We start from the raw sequence: 23,847 nt of genomic DNA, 5'->3' as shown, positions 1-23,847 counted from the left end.
TTTGAACATGAAATTCTGTGACCACAAAAGTAGAAATATTTAAAGAAGAATTTAAAGTTTAAGCATGATTGAGATTTGAGAACTATAGCAGAATGATGATTTTTAAGCATGACGTTTGCAATTTTTGAATTTTTTTTTATTACTTTTTTGAAAAGTTTGTATATGTGTTTTTTCTTAGTATCATATTTGATACATCAGGCTTGTATGACTATATAGTATGATATATGCGAATATGGAGGTCATTCAAGGAGGAAAAAAAAACATTTTATAGACCAAAACTGATCAAAAATATGTTCTGATAGGTTGTAATGTAAATCAAGAAGATGTTTATAACAGTAAAGTCAAGACAAGTCAAGTCAAATATATTTATATAGCGCTTTTCACAATACAGATTGTATCAAAGCTTCTTCACAGTATCAATCAAAACAACTTAACAGTGTTTCTTTATTACTGGAAAAAAGACATCCAAGTTTGGTAGAGCAGATCAATGGTATGATGGGTCATTTAATTTGAATATCCCTAACTGAGCAAGCCAAAGGCAACAGCGGCAAGGAACCGAAAAACTCCATCAAGTGACCTAATGGTGTCCTAAATCTCCATCAGATGACCCAATAGAGAAAAAAAAACCTTGGGAGAACCCAGGCTCAGTCGGGGGCGAGTTCTCCTCTAGCGTTTATGAGCTAGAGGCCAAATTTACAGTAACTGTAAGATAAAAAATTTACATGAATGCCTGGCTGAAGAGATGCATCTTTAATCTAGTTTTAAACTGGGAGAGCGAGTCTGAGCAACGAACAATATCAGGAAGGCTATTCAAGAGCTTTGGAGCTAAATGTGAAAATGCTCTCCCTCCTTTGGTGGATCTGGATATCCTAGGAATGACCTGAAGCCTCGAATTTAGTGATCTTAAAGAGCGATGGATTGTAGGGCGATAGAAGATCCATTAAATAGACTGGAGCCAAACCATTTAGAGCTTTAAAAGTCAAAAGCAATACCTAAAGCAGACTACTTGCGTGAAATGCATATAAATATATACGCTTTCAATCTGCAGTATATCTCCCAATATTTCCCAATAATGTGTCTTAGTAAGATGATATTTAAATGCTTGGTTTTATGATCAAAGCTCTGTAGTTTTTAAAATGGGTGGGCGGCGGGGATATAATGTAATGTAAAATAATGATGATTGAGAGATAAACAAAACGTTCCTCAAAAGCCTTATCAATCTTATTTGATACTCACATTTTAACATGATTTTTAAAATAAATGTTACATAATCAAGTTGCTCAAATCCAGTGAGTGTTCATCTTGAGCAAACTTTTGAATACATTTGATAAGTATCAGTAAAATACACTTCTATCAATCTAAAAGTGGACGTTTTTAGAATGATACTAAATTACAATTAAACGCACTTGTTAAACAAGCATGAGCTGTCAATCAGGTGACAGCAAGCATGCAACAGATTGTGAACAATGTGAGGGGAGATACAAGCAACCCACACACCACTGATCCATAATTCACACATCACCGACATAGACACAAATCTCCTTTACGAAGCGAGAGAGTTTGAGTTTTCTTGATATTTGAGAATAAAAATGCGACTGTTTTGGCCTAATGCAACAATCCCACCTCCGTGTATTTTTAATAGCTCGAATATCTACAACAACAGGTTTTTCAGCAAATGTTTGATCATGTTGATCATTTAATACAGTATTCTTTATAGGGTTAAATAATGTTTTGGTCATTTTTGGAGTCCCATTCCCTATTTATTTCATTGTACTGTAGAAGAGCCAACCTGGACGTTCTTCAAAATGTATCTTTTGTGCTCCACTGAAAGTAATGCATGTTTGGAAAAACATCAGGGCGAGTAACTAATGGCAGATCAGTGATTTCTGGTTCTTATGTGGATGTAGATGTGTTTTTGACCTGAAATCGTTTCACAGCCACGGAGCCCTCGGATAAAGCACGCACTGCCAAGGGCGTGACCTTTAGAGCAAAGGTCATGGAGTTGAAAACAGCAACAACGGTGAAGGCCTGTGCGTTGTGACAGAAATGAAAACAGGTCAACTTCGCTGTTGTTTAGGAGCCTCGAATAGAAAGCGAAAAGTAGAAATCTGACTTAACCTGTGCAGCCGTGAGATCATAACCCAAAGCCATGTGAATAGTGAACGTGCACACGCTGGCTATCACCACCACGACTGGAGCTACGCCCACCGTCAGGCTCTGAACACAGCCGGCCCACTCCAGTATACTCCTCTCTTCTGATCGGATCTCTGGAGACAGACAGGACTCGTCATCAAAGAAGCAAGAGAACAGATTGACAACTGTACTACTAACAGATGTGACTTATCAAATTGCCCTGGGCTCTGTTGCATAAACTGCTTAGACTAGTCTTCCTCTCTTTTTGTCAATCTATGGCCACACAATCAATGTATAATAATAATAGAAAATGTACAAAAATTAAGAATTATACACAATTAAAACAAATAACTGGACTTAATTCAGTCCAAACATTTCCATTTTGCATTTTTCCCATTTGTTTTTATATCAACAAAATAACAAATCAAGTGAAAAATTTTAAAACGTTTCAATGATGAGTTTTTTTTTTTTACTGTATGCCAAATGCCTCAATGACATGACAGACGTCTAAAAAACTCGTAAGGATCCGATCACATAAAAAGTGTTTTTTCCATTCCACTGCGCTGCTTTTCCATTGTTTTTCAATGTAAACATGCTAGACGACATCTTTAAGGGTGCAGTAAGTGATTTCTGAGAAACCCTGTTGAAAGTTGATCGGGCCGAGGACCAAAACACACTTGTAGCCAATCAGTCAGAAAGACTTTCTGTTCCTCCTTGTCGTTTGTTCATCATTTACACTTTATTTTTTGAAAAAAATTTCGGCACAAGCAGTTTGTTTATTTCTATAGATTCAACATGGCAGCAGACGCGAAGCTACCTTTTGATGCAGCCTTAGATATTGTTGTAAGTAGTTTAGAATGCAAGTTTATTTTGAAAAAAAGAGCAGCTTTTGGCGTTAAATTCCCAGTCGTTATTGTTGTCTCGCCATTAATCGCTCTAATGGAGGACCAGGTACAGGAGGCGGTCAACCTTGGAATATCTGCCGCTCTGTGTCCCGAGAAAGAAAATGCGATAAAGAATTGTCGATACCAACTTCTGTTCGGCAGTCCCGAGGCCTGGATGAGCGCAAAGTGGCAAGACATGTTAGCCACGGAGTTGTATAGTAACCTGCTAGGCATCGTCGTCGACGAAGTCCTTTAACTTATAAATGGTAAGTGGTATTTATTAATATCATGTTGTCATTATGCCTGTAGACTACCTACTGTGGTTATCACAGTGCCACTAAGTTGTGTTGCTTTTCAATATCAATATACAGCTACCGCTTTAGTAGCATAACTTTCAGCTGTGCACACGTACCCGATTAAAGTTGTTGACACTTTAGTCATTAAATGAAAAAAAAATTTAAACTTGTGAAGTACAAGCGCAGACAATTTCCAATGCAAATAACAACTTCAACATTTATGTTAAACTGTACTTAATTCTTGTGTTTTTCTAATTGAAATGATTGGCTATGAGCTACGTACAGGTGCATTTGATACATTCTTAGCACCCAATAAACGGCGCCGGGCATTCGTAAACCACGCCTCAAATACGAGAAAATGAACACGTGGTTCCCAGACCCAAGTCTCAACGAGAATTGGGTCTGGCGTTAGGCAGGCTATTATTTTGCTATGTTTCAGCTATGATAAAGAGACATCCACTCTCATTAAAAGTGTTTATTTGGGTTGATTTCAAATATCAACAGTGTTCAACAATGATTGTCATAAATCGCTTACTGCACCTTTAACCGTAGCACTCGCGTCTCTAGTATGACACGCCATTTTAAAAACGCTGCATTCTTGTTAAAAGTAGTTTAACTTTTCTTGCGTTTTTAACACAGAAACGCATTGAACCAGCCTTAAGGGAGTCAGTTCGATTATATAATGCATTTGTTGAAACTGAACAGTGTATGAACAGAACCATATTTAGTGAAACCTACTGTGTGACTTTATCCCTATTGTGTTTCTATCCTACAGTGTAGTTTCTAATTTACAGGAGCCAAGCGATGTCCAATCCGACGGCAACACTGAGAAGTGTGTCTGTATCGGAGCGGAAGACAGATCGTAATCATAAATGGGATGTTGCAGTAGATGGGAATGTTGAGGCATTGGATGGTGTCCAAGTGCCCCATTTCACCCTCCTTCTGCTGCACTAATATTTGTCTCCCGACTGCCCTGAAGCTGGCACATTCATTCAGTGCCGCTCTCTGGCTCATGGCCAAAGTGTTTTGCTGCTGGTCTAAACAACCAGAAGCACTGGACGTAATCTCTGAAAACATTGCTGGATCTCCATAATTCAGATATAGAAGATGCTAATCTATGCAGGTTGGGATATTTTATTATGTGCATGCAAAAAAAAGTGCAAATTTAAGAGAGAAGGCCCATGCATCCTTCATTTCTGCTCAGCTACTGTACATAACAGGCAATATCTTATGTGAAAATGGATTACTGAATCAGTACGTCCCAGTTTAAAAGATCCATTGCATGCCTACATATACTCTCTGAAATCTCTGAATGTCATTTTTTTCATAATAAATACAAGGATAGTACAAGCACACTTTTTAAGCAAAACATTTTACAGAAAGAGGTTATAAATAAAAAAATGATATAAGTAAATATATGAATAAACATACTGTTCAAAATAAAGACAATTCATATTTGGTTTATGAACTACACCTGTGATGCTTGAGATATATATATATATATATATATATATATATATATATATATATATATATATACTTGAGCGGTTGTAAGAAGTCTCTTCTGCTCACCAAGGCTGCATTTATTTGATCAAAAATACAGTAAAAACATTAATATTGTGAAATATTATTGCAATTTTGAAAAACTGTTTTCTATTTTCATATGTTTTAAAAGGCAATTCATTTCTGTGATGTAAAACTAAATTTCCAGCATCATTACTTCAGAAATCATAATAATATGCAGATTTGCTGCTCAAGAAACATTTCTTATTAGATGTTGAAATGTTGAAATGTTGAAAACGGTTGTGCTGCTGAATATTTTTGTGAAGACCATAAAAGTTTTTTTTCAGGATTCTTTGAAAAATAAACAGCATTTATTTGAAACATTACAAATGTCTTTGTTGTCATTTTTGATCAATGCATCCTTGCTGACCCCAAATTTTTGAATGGTAGTATATATCCAAGTCACCCAAATCGTTACTCTCTAACATTGAACAAAGTCAAACCACTCCAAAGGCATTATGGAATAAAGAGCGTTAAATGTTTTGTAAGTTAATCTTGAAGCTCAGGGACTCTCAGGACATTTCAGTGACGAAGGACAGAGCCAAGACAGTGGATTAGGAAACTTGAGGATGTTCCTTTGAATGCAGTGTAAAGACACAGAGATGATCCTTTGATTTCCATGGAGACTATGACATTCAAGGGCTCAGAGAAACAGGAAGCGAACATATAATGATGGTGACTGAGTCAGTGCTACTGTTTGAGTGGGTGTAGTCGAGCGCTGTCTTACTTTGAATGTTGTGGGAAAACGGCGTCTCCCAGCAGTACATCTTAATGAACTTAATACAACCCAGAAACTCGTTCATCAGTCGAACGCGCTGGTCCGTAACCCCCACACACTTCTTACGGAAATACGCTGTCATGCGGGAGGCCAGCATCTGTGGGGAAATAGTCATTATGTGAAGAACAACCTGTACAGCTAGTCACAAGTTTAGAGTGTGTCCTGACTCAAAGGGTAATCCCCAGCATAAAACTATTAATGTACTGCACAAAAATGACAGAATGTCCAGCTCAAATACATTTTTGTGACGACATCTTTTAATGTGGCTCAAATTATCTGAAAATCATCTGAAAATTATCAAATTATCATTCTGCTGCTGCATGAATCAAACCCTTTTCCCTGGCATTATATTTTATAATGTAATGGAATCTGATTTCATATTTTGTTACTTCATGAGTTTAGAAGACCTTTTGACCTCCAGTCTTAATGTTTAACCCCCTGGGGTTGGCTATCGCGTCGGCACGATTGTCTCTCATTTTTTTCTTATCAGTGCAAAAGTGATATATATATATATATATATATATATATATATATATATATATTTATACCGTGGTCTGGGTGAATACTCGATTCTGATTGGCTGCAGGGTGTTCTGTATGCAACATAATGATCATATCAAGAAACTTATTTCCAAAGCCAAAGTGTCTCAGTGTGTTAACAATAAATAAATGTTCCACTGAATCGAATGCTTTCTGGAAATCCAAGAAAAAGACAAAACCATCTTCCTTAATTAAATAATTATAATCAAAAAGATCCAGGACCAGGCGGATATTATTATGGATGGATCTTCTTTTAAGAAAACCAGATTGTGTTGGGCTGATTAATTTAGATATACCCGTCTTTAATCTTGCTGCCAAAACAGTTGTTAGACTTTTCCTCGGCTAGTGCTTCTGACATTTGCCGCTGGCACAGATGTCTTGTCTAGTGGATAAACTTGACGTATAATTCGTCTTGTGTAAATGTCTATCTTTGGTCTCGTCTCATTTAACTAGTTTGTTGTTTACTTATTTCATTTTTTTACATGATCTTCACTATATGAACAATAAAATAAAATGTGCTCTGTCTTTGTTTGTTAAATGTCAATAAAAATCAATAATGTTTCATATTTTTAAAATGAAAACAAAAAGATCATGTTCATTTTGTTAACAATACCACATGGCCGAATATGTTTAACTTTTTTTTTTTTAATGAAAAGAGACAAAAGTGGTATTTCATAACAAATTTCGTTTCATTTTTGACGAAAAGAGGCAGAGTTGTAGCATATTTCGTTTTATTGTTGCCTAAAATATATATAAAGAGATAACCGGAGTAGCCAGAGCGTGCTGTTCCATTTGCAGAAGAACCGGACTTGCGTCCTCTCGTCCTCGGGAGTTCGTTCTCCTGAGTCGTACTTGGCAAGTCTGAACTACCAAGGACGCAAGTCCGAACTTTGCGTACTTGGTATTGAGAAACGGCTATGGTGCACAAACAGAAGGCAAAACAAAGTCCAAGACAGGTGTCACAGTGATAGTAAGAGGATCTGTATATAGGCAGCGAAGAGATCTGAGTGTTGGAGTAATGGGATTTATGATTTTAAAGCGTCTGATTTCTGACATTCTGAACTCTTTGTAAAAATGTATTAGAGCTCTTCAGTGCTAATATTCTTTTTTAAACTGAGGTTACTGCCGTCAAACATTAATCCTAAATTCTTGACTCAAATACTGGCTTTTAGATATGGATTAACAGATGTTCTCCATGTGTCATTAGCAATAACAAGTCTTATCTTTGTTTAGCTGTAGAAAGTTCTGACACATCCACAATTTTATGCTCTCTATGCAGTCCAGCAGGGTTGAAAAATTAGTGTGGGCATCTGGTGCAAGTGAAAGATAGAGTTGCATGTCACCTGGTGGAATTTTAAAAGAAAGAAAGCTAATAGAAGCATGTGTAGGATAAATAATAGAGGACCCAAAATTGAGCCTTGAGGTACACCACAAGATATGACGTAACGCCTGGAGGTGTAGCTTCCCAGTGCAATGTAGTATTTCTTGCTGCTTAAGTAGGATCTGAACCAGTCTAAGACAGGACCTGATAGACTCGACCCAGTCATTTAGTCTGGAGCGTAGAATCTCAAGATCGACGTGTCAAAAGCAGCACATTTAGATAAAAGAAATACTCCCAAATAACCTGCACATCGTTTAAAACCTTAATCAAGACTGTTTCTGGGCTGTTTTTTGCCTGGAGGTTTAATGACACTATTTTTCAATTATCTTAACAATAAATGGAAGATTAGAGATCGATCTGTAGTTACAGCACTGAAGTACATACATTCATCTCAATACCAAAGGCATTAAATGAGCTTATCTTACCATGGTGGGATAGAAGATGACAAAAATGGCTGATCCCACGAGTGCAGTTGGTCCTAAGAAATAGGTGGTGTATGACAGACCCAGAATTCCAACAAGAGGCCCTCCGGCCAGCAGACAGCCCGTTGAGACCGCTTCATACAGACGCTGTCCATCACTGGAGCAAATGTTTACCAGCTGAAAGAGTAACAGAATGAGTCATTCAAAACTAAAATATGCCACGGGCTGCCATGCTGTATAGCACTCAGACCTCACAAACACAAACCTAATTCGGTTGTTAAGGGCTAAAAGGACACAAGATGAGCCATGAAAAGTGGGCTAAAACTACATAAAGGAAGTCTCTCAGATATTATTTTTCCTTTGCATTGGAGTAAACAAGGCATGACCTGAGAAGGTGTTCTCTCAATGTTGAAATTCTTAGTGGAGAATCTTGTTTACAAAGTGCTGTTTCTAAAAAATAGTTTAGTATTTATTATGAGAGTATTAACAAACAGTTCACCTCTCCTGTGCTGACGTCTTTAGTACTGCGCAGTCGGAGGATCTTCTGGAAGGCAAAAGTGAGCGCGGCTCCCCTGAGGCGTGCGGCCGTGCGGTAGTTGACAGCCCACACGAAAGCCAGAGACCAGGAGCGTGTCAGTTCCACGAGGAAAATCCCCCCGACCAAAGCCAGGCCGTACAGCAGCTTCACCTCTGAGCATTGAGAATACTCGAGCAGGGCTCGGATCAGCAGAGCCTGAGAATAACATGGCAAAACAAGGATGCTGAGGGAGGTGACAGCTGTACAAAGACTTTTCAGAGGTTTTTTTTTTTCATTTATTATTTGAACCAAATCAAAATGACATAAGAAGGGTTTCAGAGGTGAGCTTTGAGGTTTTATGTTATCAAAACATCCTCTGAATTCTGCTGGGGTCATGGGATCAAGTACTGCTTAAGGAAAATACAAGAAAGCACTGAGGTCTTTGACTGTCTCAAAATATTTTCCTTCTATTTATAATTCAGATCTGGTCCTGGATCCTGATTGGGCATATAATTACTCACAAAAATGAAGTTTGATAGTAATAATAATAATAATAATAATAAAAGAAATAACAAAATTGGAAATTGAAGAAAAAAAAAAAGTAAATCACTTTTCAAATTTAGGCCTATGAACAAATACCTTTGGCCTTTAAAAGTTTTTGGTCAGATAAAAACAAAAAAAAACAAACAAACAAAACTTCTATTCAGTAAGAACCCATTACATTAATCAAAAGTGATGTGAAAAATGTATCCTTTTCACAAAATAATTAAGCAGCACAACTTTTTTTAACATTAAAATATATCCAAACAGTTATTTTAAATTGTAACAAAATTTCACATTATTACTGTCTTTTCTGATCAAATAAATGTAGCCTTGGCCAAAGGCTAGCCTAGGTGCATATGATAGACTTCTTTCAAAAATCTTACAGAACCCAAAATAAGCCAAAAATAATAATATTGTTTGAGTACTGACTTAAAGATTTGGACAGGATTGGAGAGGGAATATTTCATTTTGGACACGAAAAGAGCATTAAAATTAACTGCAAATAAATTAGCGTGGTGAAGAGACAGTAGCTGGTCCATGCAACACTAAACAAATCAACACAAGGAAATAAGTGTGCTATTTTGTAATGTGTAATCCCTGATAATGCTATTAAGCGAGTGCTGTCAGGAGCATGTGCGGCCTTGTGTGGGGAAATAAAATTAACAGCTGCGCTCCCAACAGTGTGGCAGTAAGAAACTCCCAGCTACACCAAAATAAATCCCCTCATAGTGAAACTAATAAGATCAAAAATGTGCGATTTTTTTTTTTTGTTGAGAATTTTTAATCCTAACTCTAAATCACTCGTTGTTGAATAAAGATCTAAGCTCATTTGGCAAGAGAAATAAAGCAGCAGGCAGTAACTTGAATAATATGAATAACATGCCCCCTGGACCATGGAATATCCAGACACACGTCACAATCCTCTGGATTAATACTTGAAGTAAGAGAAAGTATGAAAAACCTTTGCTTTCCATTATAAATTAATTTTTGAGTCAGCATGAGCTGCAAATATAATCTCTCAAATGTGTCCCTTGAATATCTGTTCATAACTGTGTGCAGGTTCTGTGTGTTTCTATGTGAAGGAGATAGGACAGGACGCACTTCCACTGCCACACTACATTCGTTCTTATGCACAGCTATTTTCTTACTCACAAATCATTACAAATATGTATGACTTAATTTCTTCCATGGGACACACACTAAAATAATCTATACATACAGTATTATATACTGTATATATATATATTAGTGCTGTCAAACGATTAAAATATTTAATCGCGATTAATCGCATTAATGTCGTAGTTAACTCGCGATTAATCGCACATTTTTATCTATTCGAAATGTCTCTTGATTTCTTTTTTCTCACATTATTTTTTCTCATTTTAATGCTCTTATCAACATGGAAAAGTGGGAAAAAAAGCTTGCTTTGTGCAAATGTTTTTTATTGAAAGCAACATTGCCATATACTGTGTTCAATTTCACACTAAATTTCTCACTTGGAGCAAATAATCTCTCACACAATAAACACTGTCCATCAATAAAAGGGTGAAAGAAATACTGACAAGGTCCTGATATTGACGAGGGGGTGGAGAATTCGCATCAGCTGTGTGTGTGTGCGCGCGCTTGGCAATCAAGTGTTATTTCAGACTGGACGTGCTGCGATGATGATCGCTCAGTTCAACAACAAAACACACAGATCACTTTGGTCTTGTCAATGGAACCATTTGGCAACTTTTTAAAAGTAAACTTTCCATTCAGAATCTTATTGGCATCCATTTCGGCGTCTCGCGCTTGTCATCCACTCAAAACGTAACGTTAACCAACTATTTGGAAACAAACGAGTGTGTGCGGCGTGCCTGTTGTTTTGTTTCCGGTCAAGCTAGATCCGCTTGCGCTTTGATCGTTGAAGCAACAAAGCGTCCTCGTGCGGCGCAAGCCATTGAAATGAATGGGTTTCATAGTGCAGCACCGCGCATGCCGCGTCCTGTTGCAAAAGCATGCGAAAAAAAAATTACAAAGTTTGCTAGGCCAAAAAGATCATTAATCGCGCAATCGAAAAATTGACGCCGTTAAAATGGGTTTGCGTTAACGCCGTTAATAACGCATTTAATTGACAGCCCTAATATATATATTTTTTTTTTGAATGATCGCTGACTGTAATGCTCCAAATAGGAAGTGAGTCACACAAAGATATTACAATGGAAGACTTGGGATATATCACACAAGTCATAATGACTACTTGATTAAATGATTTTTGTCCTTTTGGATCTTGTAGGTCTGTAGACACTATGAATTATGGTATGCACAAAGTCTGTCAAGATTCTTAAAGGGCACCTATTATGCCCCTTTTTACAAGATGTAATATTGGTCTCTGGTGTCCCCAGAATGTATTTGTGAAGTTTCAGCACAAAATACCCCACAGTTAATTTATTATAACCATTTGAAAATGTCATTTTTGTGGTCTGTTTTAAAAAGAGCTGTTTTGGGCTATACGACCTTAAATGCAAATGAGCTGCATATCCCCGCCCAGCCTTTGGATGAGGGCGTCACTTGCATATCTATGGCAGTCGGTAAGAAGAAGGGTTGAGAGAGTGAGAGACCTTCTGTTTTGTATGTCACTCAGCCGTACATGTTTGAATCGGAATATTTAAATAGTCTCTGATCAGACCCAGATGACGAAGAGACTCTGGCAGAATAAACACAAATGAGAATGGACCAGTACGTCTCAGTATGGTTATTTGATACATTTATGCACTTATAGAGTTGTAATCGCGTCCCCTTTGAAATTATGGATGTGCAACACACACAGACACACACAAACACTAACGTTGGCGCAATTTTTTTTGAAACTACATACACATACTGTGATAAAGTTTGCTACATAAAAGCGAAAATACATTTATGCGAGGGAGCTGTGGCGTCATGTTTACTTGTCATACAGGTGATTCTGTGGCAAATGTGAGAAGATGTCTAGCTTACAGAACAAGAACATATATGCATTTTTTAATACAATATCTTTAAAAATATATATATTTATAAACGTGTGTGGTTACACACTATACAAATAAGTTTTAAATTACTCTCTATACAGACATCCTACGATGACGACAACAACTTTAGACACATTTGAAATTTGTTGAATTGGCTGACATAGACTGAAATTTCTATTTCCTCAAAAATCATAAAATACACTTAACTGGAGGTGACGGATCGCAAACAGTAGACGACGATCCACAGTTAAGGATTAACTTTGAAGCAAGACCTGCTTTGTATTGACCTTCGTTCACAAAACAGTCAGTCAAAAAATGATTCGCTCAAACATAAACTTATTTACGAAGGAAAGGCGGCACTTAAACTTCCAAAATACAATACATCCACAGTGTTTTCAGTGGCTCTGATGTCGGAAATAAGTGAAAACTACTATGTATGTCATTATTACATCCCATCCCACGACAGAACACTTATGTTTCCAAGAGACATTACCGGCTGTCGTTGAAACAATGGAGGATGGTGTACAGAGTAGACCACCAAGGGCGGGGTCTATGCCACAACCACACTGTCAATCAAACCCCTTGCTCAATTCTAATTCACAAAGCGCTGAATCTTAGAACAGCTCGTTCTGAGACAGTGCAGATGATTTATTGAGATTGGAAAAAAAACACTGGGTGGATTTTTATCATTCTAGGGTGGTTTTGCTCACACACAGCCAACACACATTTATATTCAAACACCATGTAAAAGTGAATTTTCCATAATAGGTGCCCTTTAAACATTTCCATTTGTTTAGCATTTATGGGTAAATTATCCCTGTAAAGGCCAGGACACACCAAGCCAACGGTCAACTATCAGGCAAAGTTAGGCCGTTTTTGAATGTCGGTCAGGGAGTCTGTGAAACAAAGAACTCTGATTGGGTATTCAGCTTAGCGAACGAGTTGGTGCACGGGAATAAAAGCAAAAGTGACAAAAGCGTGCAAAGATGTCAAAACGGTACAGTTTGATGTCATCTTGCCTGGACATTCAAATGCACAAATATTTTCATAATAGCATGGCCCAACTGGAATAAAGAAAGTGATCAGTGTGATTGATATTAAAAATGGTAAGCGGACACCGCTTTGTTTAGGGTTTATATACTGTATCTGCACTACTAGTTTCGGTTTTCCTTTTTGATTCACAACAGTTGCCTTTAGTCTTTTTGGTGTGTTCTGAGACGCAGCCGACAACACAGTCAGCTTTCGTCACCACTAGTTCTTTGACGTTGGCTTGGTGTGGCACTTATGGGAACAGGTCAAAGGTCACGAATCCTGGGGCTGGTGGCATAAACTTTGAAGACTTAGTGGTTAATTAACTTACTAGTCATCAATTTTCATCAACAGTTCATCTTAACTCAGTTCCAAAAAAAAAAACTGATTAGATTAGATTGACCTAATTTTATACTGAAAAGTAAGACTGAATGCCCCTAGACTAAATGCTAGTGGGTCGTGCAAAAACTTACGACACTGTTTTAACATAATGGCTATGTTTATGCAATCGGCCCCAGATTATATAAGTTCTTAAGACACAGTCTTAGCATAATGGCAGTGTTTACAGTATGCAACTGGGCCCAGCGGGTCAGTTTTGTCAGAAGAAAAAAGAGAAAAATTAGAACTCACAGGTCCAACAAATCCAGCCACCATGGTGATGAGCAGGGAGAAGATGGCCACCAGCATACGGGTCTGACAGAACCTCCAAAAAACCCGGGACAGAGACGCCCCGTCCTTCCCTCGCCGCTTGAGCTCCTCGTGCCACATCCTCTCCAGTCTGAATGAGGCAAGTGAGTGGACTGTTAAATGAAACCTCTAAATGTATATTTTGTTATTTATGAATGTGATATTATTGTGTACAATTCATCCATGCATATATTTTTTTCTAATAGTTTTTTTAATGTCATGACTTAATCAGAATATCCAGCATGTTCTCATCCATTAGCGTCATATAGGTGACGATGCTATATGACAAAGCGGTGAAATACTACGTACATGGCACTCTTTATCGTTAACATAACATGCGAACCCAAGGCATCATAAATCCTTTAGCGTTAATATGAGACTACCCTACCCAACCCCACACCTAAACCTACCCATCATAGCACGTGTTGTATTAACGATAATGGGTGCCATGTGTGTAGTATTTCGCCGTTTTGTCATGGAATTTCATAACTGGATTTTACATTGAAAGCGACAGACTTCTCGTCAGTGACGTATGCAAGACAACCAATGCATAGAACCAAATACACGGCCCCTCCGCTTCCGGCTCATGGGACCTTATTTCGGAAAAAATATGAATGGTAGTCAATGGCGAGAGGCAACTTATCTTTTTATTCCGTCTGAACTGTGCCCTCAATTACACATGTTTGTCAATTTAAAAGATAATTCTGAAAGTCAAAAATGTCGCAGTTTGTCATAAAACAGAAGAGTAACATTTAGTTTTATGTGAAAATCACTCTATGAACTACATCTCCTGGGAAGCGAAACAACGAGTAAGATCCGCTGCTCGTGTCGTGTGTGTGCAGTCTGGTACAAAACATGACGCGTAACGTTACGATTATAACGTAAGACTATAGAAACCATGACAGACAATAGCCTCAGTAAAGTTAGCTTCATTCATTGAGAGTGCGCCTTTGGGGTTTGTAATCTTTGTAATTACGTATTTTCACAGTATTATACCTCAACGGTCTTACATCAAACTGCAACTTTCTTTACTTTAAAATGTATCTTTTAAATTGACAAACATCATATGTGTAATTCAGGGCAACTCTCGCCATTGACTACCATTCAATATTTTTCCGAAATAAGGTCCCACGGTGGTCGACCGGAAGGGGAGGGACTTAGGCTCTCTACACAGAAGAAAAGATAAAGTACACTTCCACTTTATTGCGACTTTAAATTGTTAGACAAAATCGAAATATTAAAGCTACAGGCCACAACTTTTTTGTGTTCAAAATTGCCAAAAAATTATATAATGAGGGAGTAGTACATCATGAATCAATTTTTCCAAACTGTGTTTTAGTCTTATCCTGAATAACTAGTTCACCTATTATAAGCGTTTATATTCAGACTATTTTACACTGGTTTGGGTCGCCACCACTGCAGAGTAACCCAGTGCCTGTGTGACTCTTCATAGACAGAAACAGACAGAAGTAGTTCCAGTTACAATATTCTTCCACAAGAGAAGACACATGCAGCTGTTTATTAACCATTAGAGCACCAAATGTTCCTGACTATATAATATTTTTGGATAATGATGCTGCTGAACTATACAATTGATTTTTGTCCCTAGCAACCAGTTTCACACATAGCTTTACTACTTTTATGTCTCACTTAATCAAATACATTTATCCTCATATTTCATGCCATCCAGAATGATACAAGATCCCTCCCTCTGATCCTTTTATGGGTCCTGATCCTTTTTTTGGGGATACAGCCAAGTTGACTGAATATTATCCCTTATCTCATATCTAAATGAACAAATATGCAGTATTTACATGTTAAACACTTTCTGTATTTTAAGCTTAAGGGTTAAACAGCACCATATATTTCTGGTCTTCAGGTGAACTGAGTAAAAGAGCCAATTTTGGGGACTCATTTAGAAGCTAAAACATCCACACATGCAATATAAGTCATAAATGATGTTCATTTCTCAGAATTATTGTGATGTTGACATATTAAAACACTCAAGCAAAGCCTCTTTTTAAACTTTGAAACTCCCCTACAGAATAAACAAATCAATCTGAACTGAAGGACTTGAGCTTTCAGTTCCCATGCCATAGACCTACAGTACAGCTGCCTTTCAAGGACTGATATAAAAATTCCACTCACAACTTTTATCTCTCACAAGGATAAAACACTTGGTGAAGAATTCTTATTTTTTTGCATTTTCAACAGCCTTGCAGGCCCTCAACCCCTCCTGGTTTGAAGGTAAAACTTTATGTTCCAGACCCTTAGACAAATATCCACTGCACACCTCACACAAACCTGTACACATGCCATAGACACGTCCCAGCTATCTCTGACATGAAAGAAGTAAGGGGAGAAACAGCGAGGTCAAACATTGAAAACTGACACCCGTTGTTACAGAGTTGCTGAGGCGTAGCTGTCAAGCCATTTGGACAGCAAATACATGAGCCTGTGTTTAACATACGATAATTGATCGCAACAAAGAAGGCACAGCCTACGCTATCAAAGCCTGATCCAATTCAGCCATCAAATTTGGATTAATCTCAGATCTGTGAAGCGAAAAGGCAATTACAGATTATAGGTGCTTTTCCATGTTCCCATGTCCCCGAGAAACCCTTTGAGCCCGTACGATTCTTGCCAATGAGCCAGCTTAGTCGAAAGGGACACGGAGCGCTGATCACACGTGTTAATGACATAACCGTTCTGCAAGCAAGGTGCAGACTAACTCCCTTTCTCTCTCTCTGATGTCTAATCCTTACTATGAATAACACCCACCTGCCATTACTCTCTGGGCTGTGTGAGTGTAGGAGTTGAGCATCCATCATTCCCCACAGTGGCTTGAGGGATTCCCACAACCAACCTCTTATCAAGGCATCACCTGTGTGAGACCTTGGCTCAGGGTGTTTTTTTCTTCTTCTAATAGTTCTGTTTGTTCAATTTTCAGCATTGGGAAACAAGCGCGAGAGATGCCTAACTTGGGCTTGGCTCCGGGGTACTTGCATTCAGACAAACACAACCTGACAGTAAACGAACCTCGCTGAAACTTGAAAATGAATCAGACAGTTTCCACCACACAGCACCTCACCTTTGACAGTTTGTTTCTGAGGCCTCGTGGCAAGACAGACCCCACACATCTTCCATTTTGAGACAGGACGCTTTGCGGGCGCTCCATGCCAGAGGGGACAGCCATTGCAGGGTCATAAAGGAGAAAAATCCTGCATTGTCCACAGGGTGCTGATGTCTGGGGGTGAAAAAGAACAGTTTGGCTCATATCAGTCATCTAGGCGCTATGTGCTATGTCTGAGAACGGTGTGACCTTGAGCGCGAGAGGAAGACTGAGAAAATCTTTACTCGCTGTGGCCAAATAGAAGATGAATCACACGCTTGTGTTTGAACAACAGTTTGCACGTCCCTCTCAGAACTCTTAGGGAGCAGTGAAAAAGTTCAGTGGCTCTTTATCAGCCAGCATGTACAAAATTGAGCTGTCTGTGAGAAAAGGATAAGAGCATTCTTATCAAGACCTCATTGACTATCACTTGAGTACAAATGGCAACATAGCAAACATATTCCAGTTTCACAACTCACACTAAAGCATTACAGTGTGTAGCCTATGTTTATTTTGACTCTATAATAACAGGTGACAGTTTTCACACTTTCCACGTAGGTAAAGGTAGTTTGTCGCACTAAATTTAGCAAAAAACATGTTGAAAATACACTGTAAACCTATTTGGTCCCACTTTATATTAGGTGTCTTTAACTTAAAATCATTTTGATGTACAATGTACTTACTGTGTTTAGGCTTATGTTGTATTGCACAACTCTTTTGCTGCTTTTTATGGGTAAGGATAGGGCCAGGTTTGGGTAGGTTTAAAGAGTTAGTTCATCTAAAAATGAAAATTCAGTCATTAATTACTCGCAGTCATGTCGTTCCAAACCCGTAAGACTTGCGTTCATCTTCAGAACACAAATGAAGATATTTTGATGAGCTTTCCGTCCCTCCATTGACCGCTACGCAACAGACACTTTGACGCTTAAAAAAGTTCATGAGGAGATCGCAAAACTAATCCATATGTATTAAGTGGTTTAGTTATAATTTTCTAAAGAGACTTGATGGCTTTATAATATGATGAACATTGAATTTAGGCTTTTATAAACACTCACCTAAATGATTATTAGGAACACCTGTTCAATTTCTCATTAATGCAATTATCTAATCAACCAATCACATGACACTTGCTTCAATGCATTTAGGGGTGTGGTCCTGGTCAAGACAATCTCCTGAACTCCAAACTGAATGTCAGAATGGGAAAGAAAGGTGATTTAAGCAATTTTGAGCGTGGCATGGTTGTTGGTGCCAGATGGGCCGGTCTGAGTATTTCACAATCTGCTCAGTTACTGGGATTTCACACACAACCATTTATAGGGTTTAAAAAGAATGGTGTGAAAAGGGAAAAACATCCAGTATGCGGAGGTCATGTGGGAGAAAATGCCTTGTTGATGCTAGAGGTCAGAGGAGAATGGGCCGACTGATTCAAGCTGATAAAAGAGCAACTTTAACTGAAATAACCACTCGTTACAACCGAGGTATGCAGCAAAGCATTTGTGAAGCCACAACACGCACAACCTTGAGGCGGATGGGCTACAACAGCAGAAGACCCCACCGGGTACCACTCATCTCCACTACAAATAGGAAAAAGGGGCTTCAATTTGCAAGAGCTCACCAAAATTGGACAGTTGAAGACTGGAAAAATGTTGCCTGGTTTGATAAGTCTTGATTTCTGTTGAGACATTCAGATGGAAGAGTCAGAATTTGGCGTAAACAGAACGAGAACATGGATCCATCATGCCTGGTTACCACTGTGCAGGCTGACGGTGGTGGTGTAATGGTGTGGGGGATGTTTTCTTGGCACACTTTAGGCTCACAATTGGGCATCGTTTAAATGCCACGTCCTACCTGAGCATTGTTTCTGACCATGTCCATCCCTTTATGGGCACCATGTACACATCCTCTGATGGCTACTTCCAGCAGGATAATGCATCATGTCACAAAGCTCGAATCATTTCAAATTGGTTTCTTGAATATGACAATGAGTTCACTGTACTAAAATGGTCCCCACAGTCACCAGATCTGAACCCAAAAGAGCATATTTGGGATGTGGTGGAACGGGAGCTTCGTGCCCTGGATGTGCATCCCACAAATCTCCATCAGCTGCAAGATGTTATCCTATCAATATGGGTCAACATTTTTAAAGAAAGCTTTCAGCACCTTGTTGAATCAATGCCATGTTGAATTAAGGCAGTTCTGAAGGCGAAAGTGGGTCAAACACAGTATTAGTATGGTGTTCCTAATAATCCTTTAGGTGAGTGTACATACAAATATTCATCTCACACATCAGTTGTGGTAAACAGAAAATCTATGTTCGCTGATCAAAGAAAAAAATGTTCGCTGATCAAAGTTTATATGTGAATAAAAGCCTAAATTCAATCTGTTCATCATATAAAGCGATCAAGTCTCTTTAGAAAATTAGAACTAAACCGCTTAATACATATGGATTAGATCTCTTTATGAACTTTTTGAAGTGTCAAAGTGTCAGCTGCGTAGCGGTCAATGGAGGGACAGAAAGCTCTCAGATTTCATTAAAAACATCTTCATCTGTGTTCTGAAGATGAACGAATGTCTTATGGGTTTGGAATGACATGAGGGTGAGTAATTAATGACAGAATTATATCTCTTTAAGGGTGAGTTAAGGAATAGAGGGAGTGTCGACAGTGTAATAATAGATAATAATTACAGGTGTGATCTAGTCACAGAGTTGATTGAGGTTAAACGTGATATGCACGCAAACCTTTTTTATTCAATTAAAGGGGTCATGAACTGGCTTTTAAAATTATATTATAATGTTGTCTGAGGTCAACTTATGACGTTTTAATGGTTTTTTGCATTCAAAAACATCAAAATTAATAAGTAATAGGTTATTTTCTACCTTAATTTTGAGCCTAGCTAAAAAAAAAGCTCGGTTTTAAGGGGCGTCTCGCACTGAAGACTTGGAAGTAAACGCCCACAGCTGTGAGTGGATAACAGTTTTGCATATTATAATGAGTTTCAACTACCCGTCGATGCACTTGGGGGAAATTATTTTGAAAACATCCAATGTTGTAAAATGGCAACCGGAGTGATTCGCCCATACATGTTCGACCCAGAGTCCGTGTGTTGCACAATTCCTGTCAGATCCAATATAGACGGCACAGCACCGTTCTTTACTCTTAATCGCTCTGCAAATCCAGTCTTGTTTACAAAACAATCCTCAGTGAAATGAAGCGAACAGACGGACAATGTTTTACCTCATCAGCTGGAACGTCATTAAAATCTAAGTTTATCCATACAGTCCTATTGGAATCCAGAGGAGGCATATGCAGCGACTGTCTTCTTCCACAACCAGGCACTGCACCATATTTTGTAAACGGCATGTTTATTGCTTGGTTGCTCGATCCGGTTTGTCATTACGAGGTAGGCATCTATGTTATTTAGTATTGCGCGAATCACCGGCCGTGTTGAAGTAGGCGTTGATCTTCTTCTGCGGGGGTGGTGTTTTATCCTCTTTGACGTCATAGTTCCCCACTTTTAAAAACGAGTCGTTTGCTGAGGATGGTGTCAATAAAAGCTTTTATTGGACTAACAAGGACATTTTCAGTTCTGAAACTTACAGGATATTCTTATAATATGATGACCTTTTAGATGTGAAAAGCTCAAGGAAAATTTGAGTTCTTAGTTCATCACCCCTTTAAAGTGACTGAAATAAAAGCAGCTGGGTTCAAAGTACAGTAGATTAACTTATATTTGGATGTAAATGTGGTGGTAAATGTGTGACTTTAATTGAATCGAAATGTTATTGTCCTCAGAGAAAAAGGTCATTCATTTTTTTTCCTGTTAGATCATTTGGCTGGACATAAAAAAAAAACATAGGTTTTGTCCATAAACATAAAAAATATCTATTCAAATATTGTCAAATGGGAAAATTGTGACTGTCATCATGAAGTGATACAATACTAAACAGTATCAGAAATACTAATTAAATATATTGGCAATATCTAATTGGGATCCAATCAGTCTTTTAAATAAAACATAACTGTCCCCAATTAAAAAATGTGGAATGACAGCAAAAAAAACATGTTTGTACAGTCACTTGTCATGTAAAGGTGGAAGCCCCTCCATCACATCCTACTGAGTGAAACTTCCACACTTTTAGCATTAATAACCACACACCAGTTTTATGTCTGTATGTGGATGCAGCATATGGGAGTCTAACTGTTGGAAACAATGTGCCAAAGTAAATTAATCCCTTGCCCGGCAGCGTGACATGCTAAACACCAGCAATAACATTTTTAAACAGCATTTGATCATTCTTCTATAATTATTATACATGCAGTGTTTATGATCCCTCACATGAATTGAGGGACTGCATAAAATATTTAGATTAGGAACAAACTAATAATTTGTCACACCACAGGGTCATTTAAACGCACAAGTGAAGGGAAAAGTCAAATAAAAATGGTAAGCAGTACATATTATTTCCTACAAAAATATGATTTTGTATTTGATTTCATCTTAATGTCCGAGCCCATTTGTTAACAGCCCACATATTTACTTTGTATGGTTAAAACAACAATAACCAGGAGAACTTACTTGTGGGTGATCCGGAAGGGCTTCAGTATCTGTAAGCTATGCCGATATCTGCCTCGACTTTTTATTTCAGTGCCCAAATCCACATCATCATCATCATCATCAGGGTCTGGAAGAGTCTGTGGAGGGGACAGTGTCAAACCCTCCACCTGTCCTACGGCATCCAGGGCATCTGGGAACATACCTACCTCTAGCAAACACAAACAGAAAAAAAAAACAGCAAAATACTTAAGGATAAGTTCCCATCCATGCTCTTGACTAGCAGGAGAAGGGTGATGTCTAAATCAGTCGTCTAATATCAGTTTGGTGACGCGTACCTTTCTCTAACATTATGGCCTTGGCTACAATTGTAAAGTGCTTATCTATTTAAAGATGCCTGTGAGAGGCCTCAAGGGCTTGTGTATACGAGACGGAGGATATTCGAGCTTGCCGCATGCGTGTTGACCCTGTCACTGATCCATCAGGGGCATAAGACACGATAAGGTAAATCCAGCAACACTGTGGCTCTGTATCTGCTTGGTGTACGTCACCAGCGGCTGCCAGATAGTGAAAGATAACCACATAGTTTGATTATTTACAATACAAAAAAGAGTCTGTGATAGATAAAAAAAAAACAAAACACCAATGCAATAGTGGACTATGAATGTAAACAACGATATTAGGGACATTATGAAATTTTCTAGAGATGGTTCAAACAGAAATGAGCAACCAAACCTGTAGTTTTCTTTCAAAATTTTAAAGAATTGATCTTGCTATTATAATGAATGGAAACTGAGGCTTTCAAGCTTTATAAAGCGCAGCAAAACCATACAATTATAACATCAAGCCTACATGTTTTGTGCGGTATATTCAAGCATTTAGAAACCATGTGATTGTTTTGTTGTGAGGAGCAAATTGAAATTTAAGTCATTGTTCACTGAAAATCCACTCTAGCTCTCCTTTTATGAGAGCATTATGAGCTTTTATGAAAGTATATGAGAGAACAGGCATTCCTTTCTTTTCAGAATAAATCAATTAGTCGGTTTATTCAGTTAATCTGTCATTTCTGTTGTCCTATTTTAAAATGTGTGAAACATACTTTCGAAAGAAATGCTGTTTTATAGTGGCTTTGTATTTGTCATAATAACTATAAAAAATTGCAATGCATGAGATATTGGCCACCATATTAGTATCGGCCGATATATATTCATTTTTAATGTTATCATTATCTGCCAGATAAGAAAATTTGGCTTTAAAGACGATTATTTCCTTCAGCTGAGACACTTCAGATATTCGACATGATGGTTTGAATTGCTTGAAATATGATTGGAATCACTTCAAAAATGGAAAATACAGTTAAGTACAACATGTTAAGCGCAGTCATATAGGTTACAAACAAGCATACAAACAATCAGCTGAGTAGGACAAAAATATGTAAACAATTTTGGGGCCTATATGACGTGTATAGTTCATGTTTACATTCCCAATTTCAATCTATAGTGAATATTTATCCATATGCACACACTTGGAGCGGAAAACAGATTTTAAAAAGAGCCAGTCCTCTACTAACTAGGATTGATCCAGTGAGAATTTAAGTGTCTGCTAAATGAACTTAAGTAATTAGAAATAAGGGTTAATAAGAAATTGAGCTGCAGCATCACACCTGTTCCCTCTATTTCTGTCTGTCCCTGTTCTGGCCAGTAAGAACTGTGTGTTCTCTGCTATCATTGGGACTCTATCGATTATTAGAACTACCTTTACCTCTAATAAACATTGCACGTCATTATGATGATGAACATGAGCACTGACTGTCTACTAGTTAAAGTGTTTTCTAGAGCAGAATCAACACAGAACTGTCTCTGCAAGTTCATAAAAACTTTTGGAGTGTGGAAAAAGGTCACTTACATCTCAAACAGAAAACACGTCGGGATTTTCACCCTCTTTCCTTTCAGCTTCAGGATGTTCCCACGGGGTATAAATGATTTATTTAGAAAGTCAACGCTCTCTGGGTCCCTTGCTGCACATGACACATCTTCTTCTCGGAAAATAACACACACAGCATGAACACTGATCCAGTGTAAAAGTTTCACCGCGTTAAAAAGGTTTTTTATGTGTGGTAGAGAGAGAGAGAGAGAGAGAGAGAGAGAGAGAGAGAGAGGCGTTATGGAACGTGCCACTTGCCCAGCTGACGGAATTCCCTAAATGCATCCTACGTCACGCTAGACCAGCCAATCGCGTATTTGCTTGGTCGTCGCTACGGTAACCAGACACGAAGGAGAAGGAAAAGGCACGTGGTGATCTTTTCAACACAGTCAGATTACCAGACTATTTATGGCCCGTCCGGTCACTTGAAGAACATCGCTACACTACTCACGGAATAACAGCAGAAGTCGGAGAATAAACAGTGAACACATTTTAA

General features: G+C 38.2%; 1 protein-coding gene across 1 annotated transcript in view; it reads right to left on the bottom strand.

The window, feature by feature from the left end:
- Positions 1–23,533, bottom strand: part of LOC120461082 (ATP-binding cassette sub-family C member 5) — a 48,142-nt gene extending 24,609 nt beyond the window's left edge. Inside the window, exons 1-9 of the mRNA XM_039649194.2 lie at positions 23,334–23,533; positions 21,453–21,639; positions 16,854–17,009; positions 13,706–13,853; positions 8,496–8,729; positions 8,000–8,173; positions 5,604–5,751; positions 2,119–2,267; positions 1,921–2,028 (exon numbers count right to left, since the gene is read on the bottom strand). Of these exons, the coding sequence (XP_039505128.2) occupies positions 1,921–2,028; positions 2,119–2,267; positions 5,604–5,751; positions 8,000–8,173; positions 8,496–8,729; positions 13,706–13,853; positions 16,854–17,009; positions 21,453–21,631 (1,296 nt within the window). The 5' untranslated portion in view covers positions 21,632–21,639; positions 23,334–23,533. The remainder of the gene's footprint in view (positions 1–1,920; positions 2,029–2,118; positions 2,268–5,603; positions 5,752–7,999; positions 8,174–8,495; positions 8,730–13,705; positions 13,854–16,853; positions 17,010–21,452; positions 21,640–23,333) is intronic.
- Positions 23,534–23,847: the final 314 nt, after the last annotated feature.

Source organism: Pimephales promelas, chromosome 9, assembly GCF_988280905.1.
Source record: "Pimephales promelas chromosome 9, fPimPro1.hap1.1, whole genome shotgun sequence".
Lineage (NCBI taxonomy): Eukaryota > Metazoa > Chordata > Actinopteri > Cypriniformes > Leuciscidae > Pimephales > Pimephales promelas.
This window is presented reverse-complemented; position numbering and strand designations above follow the sequence as displayed.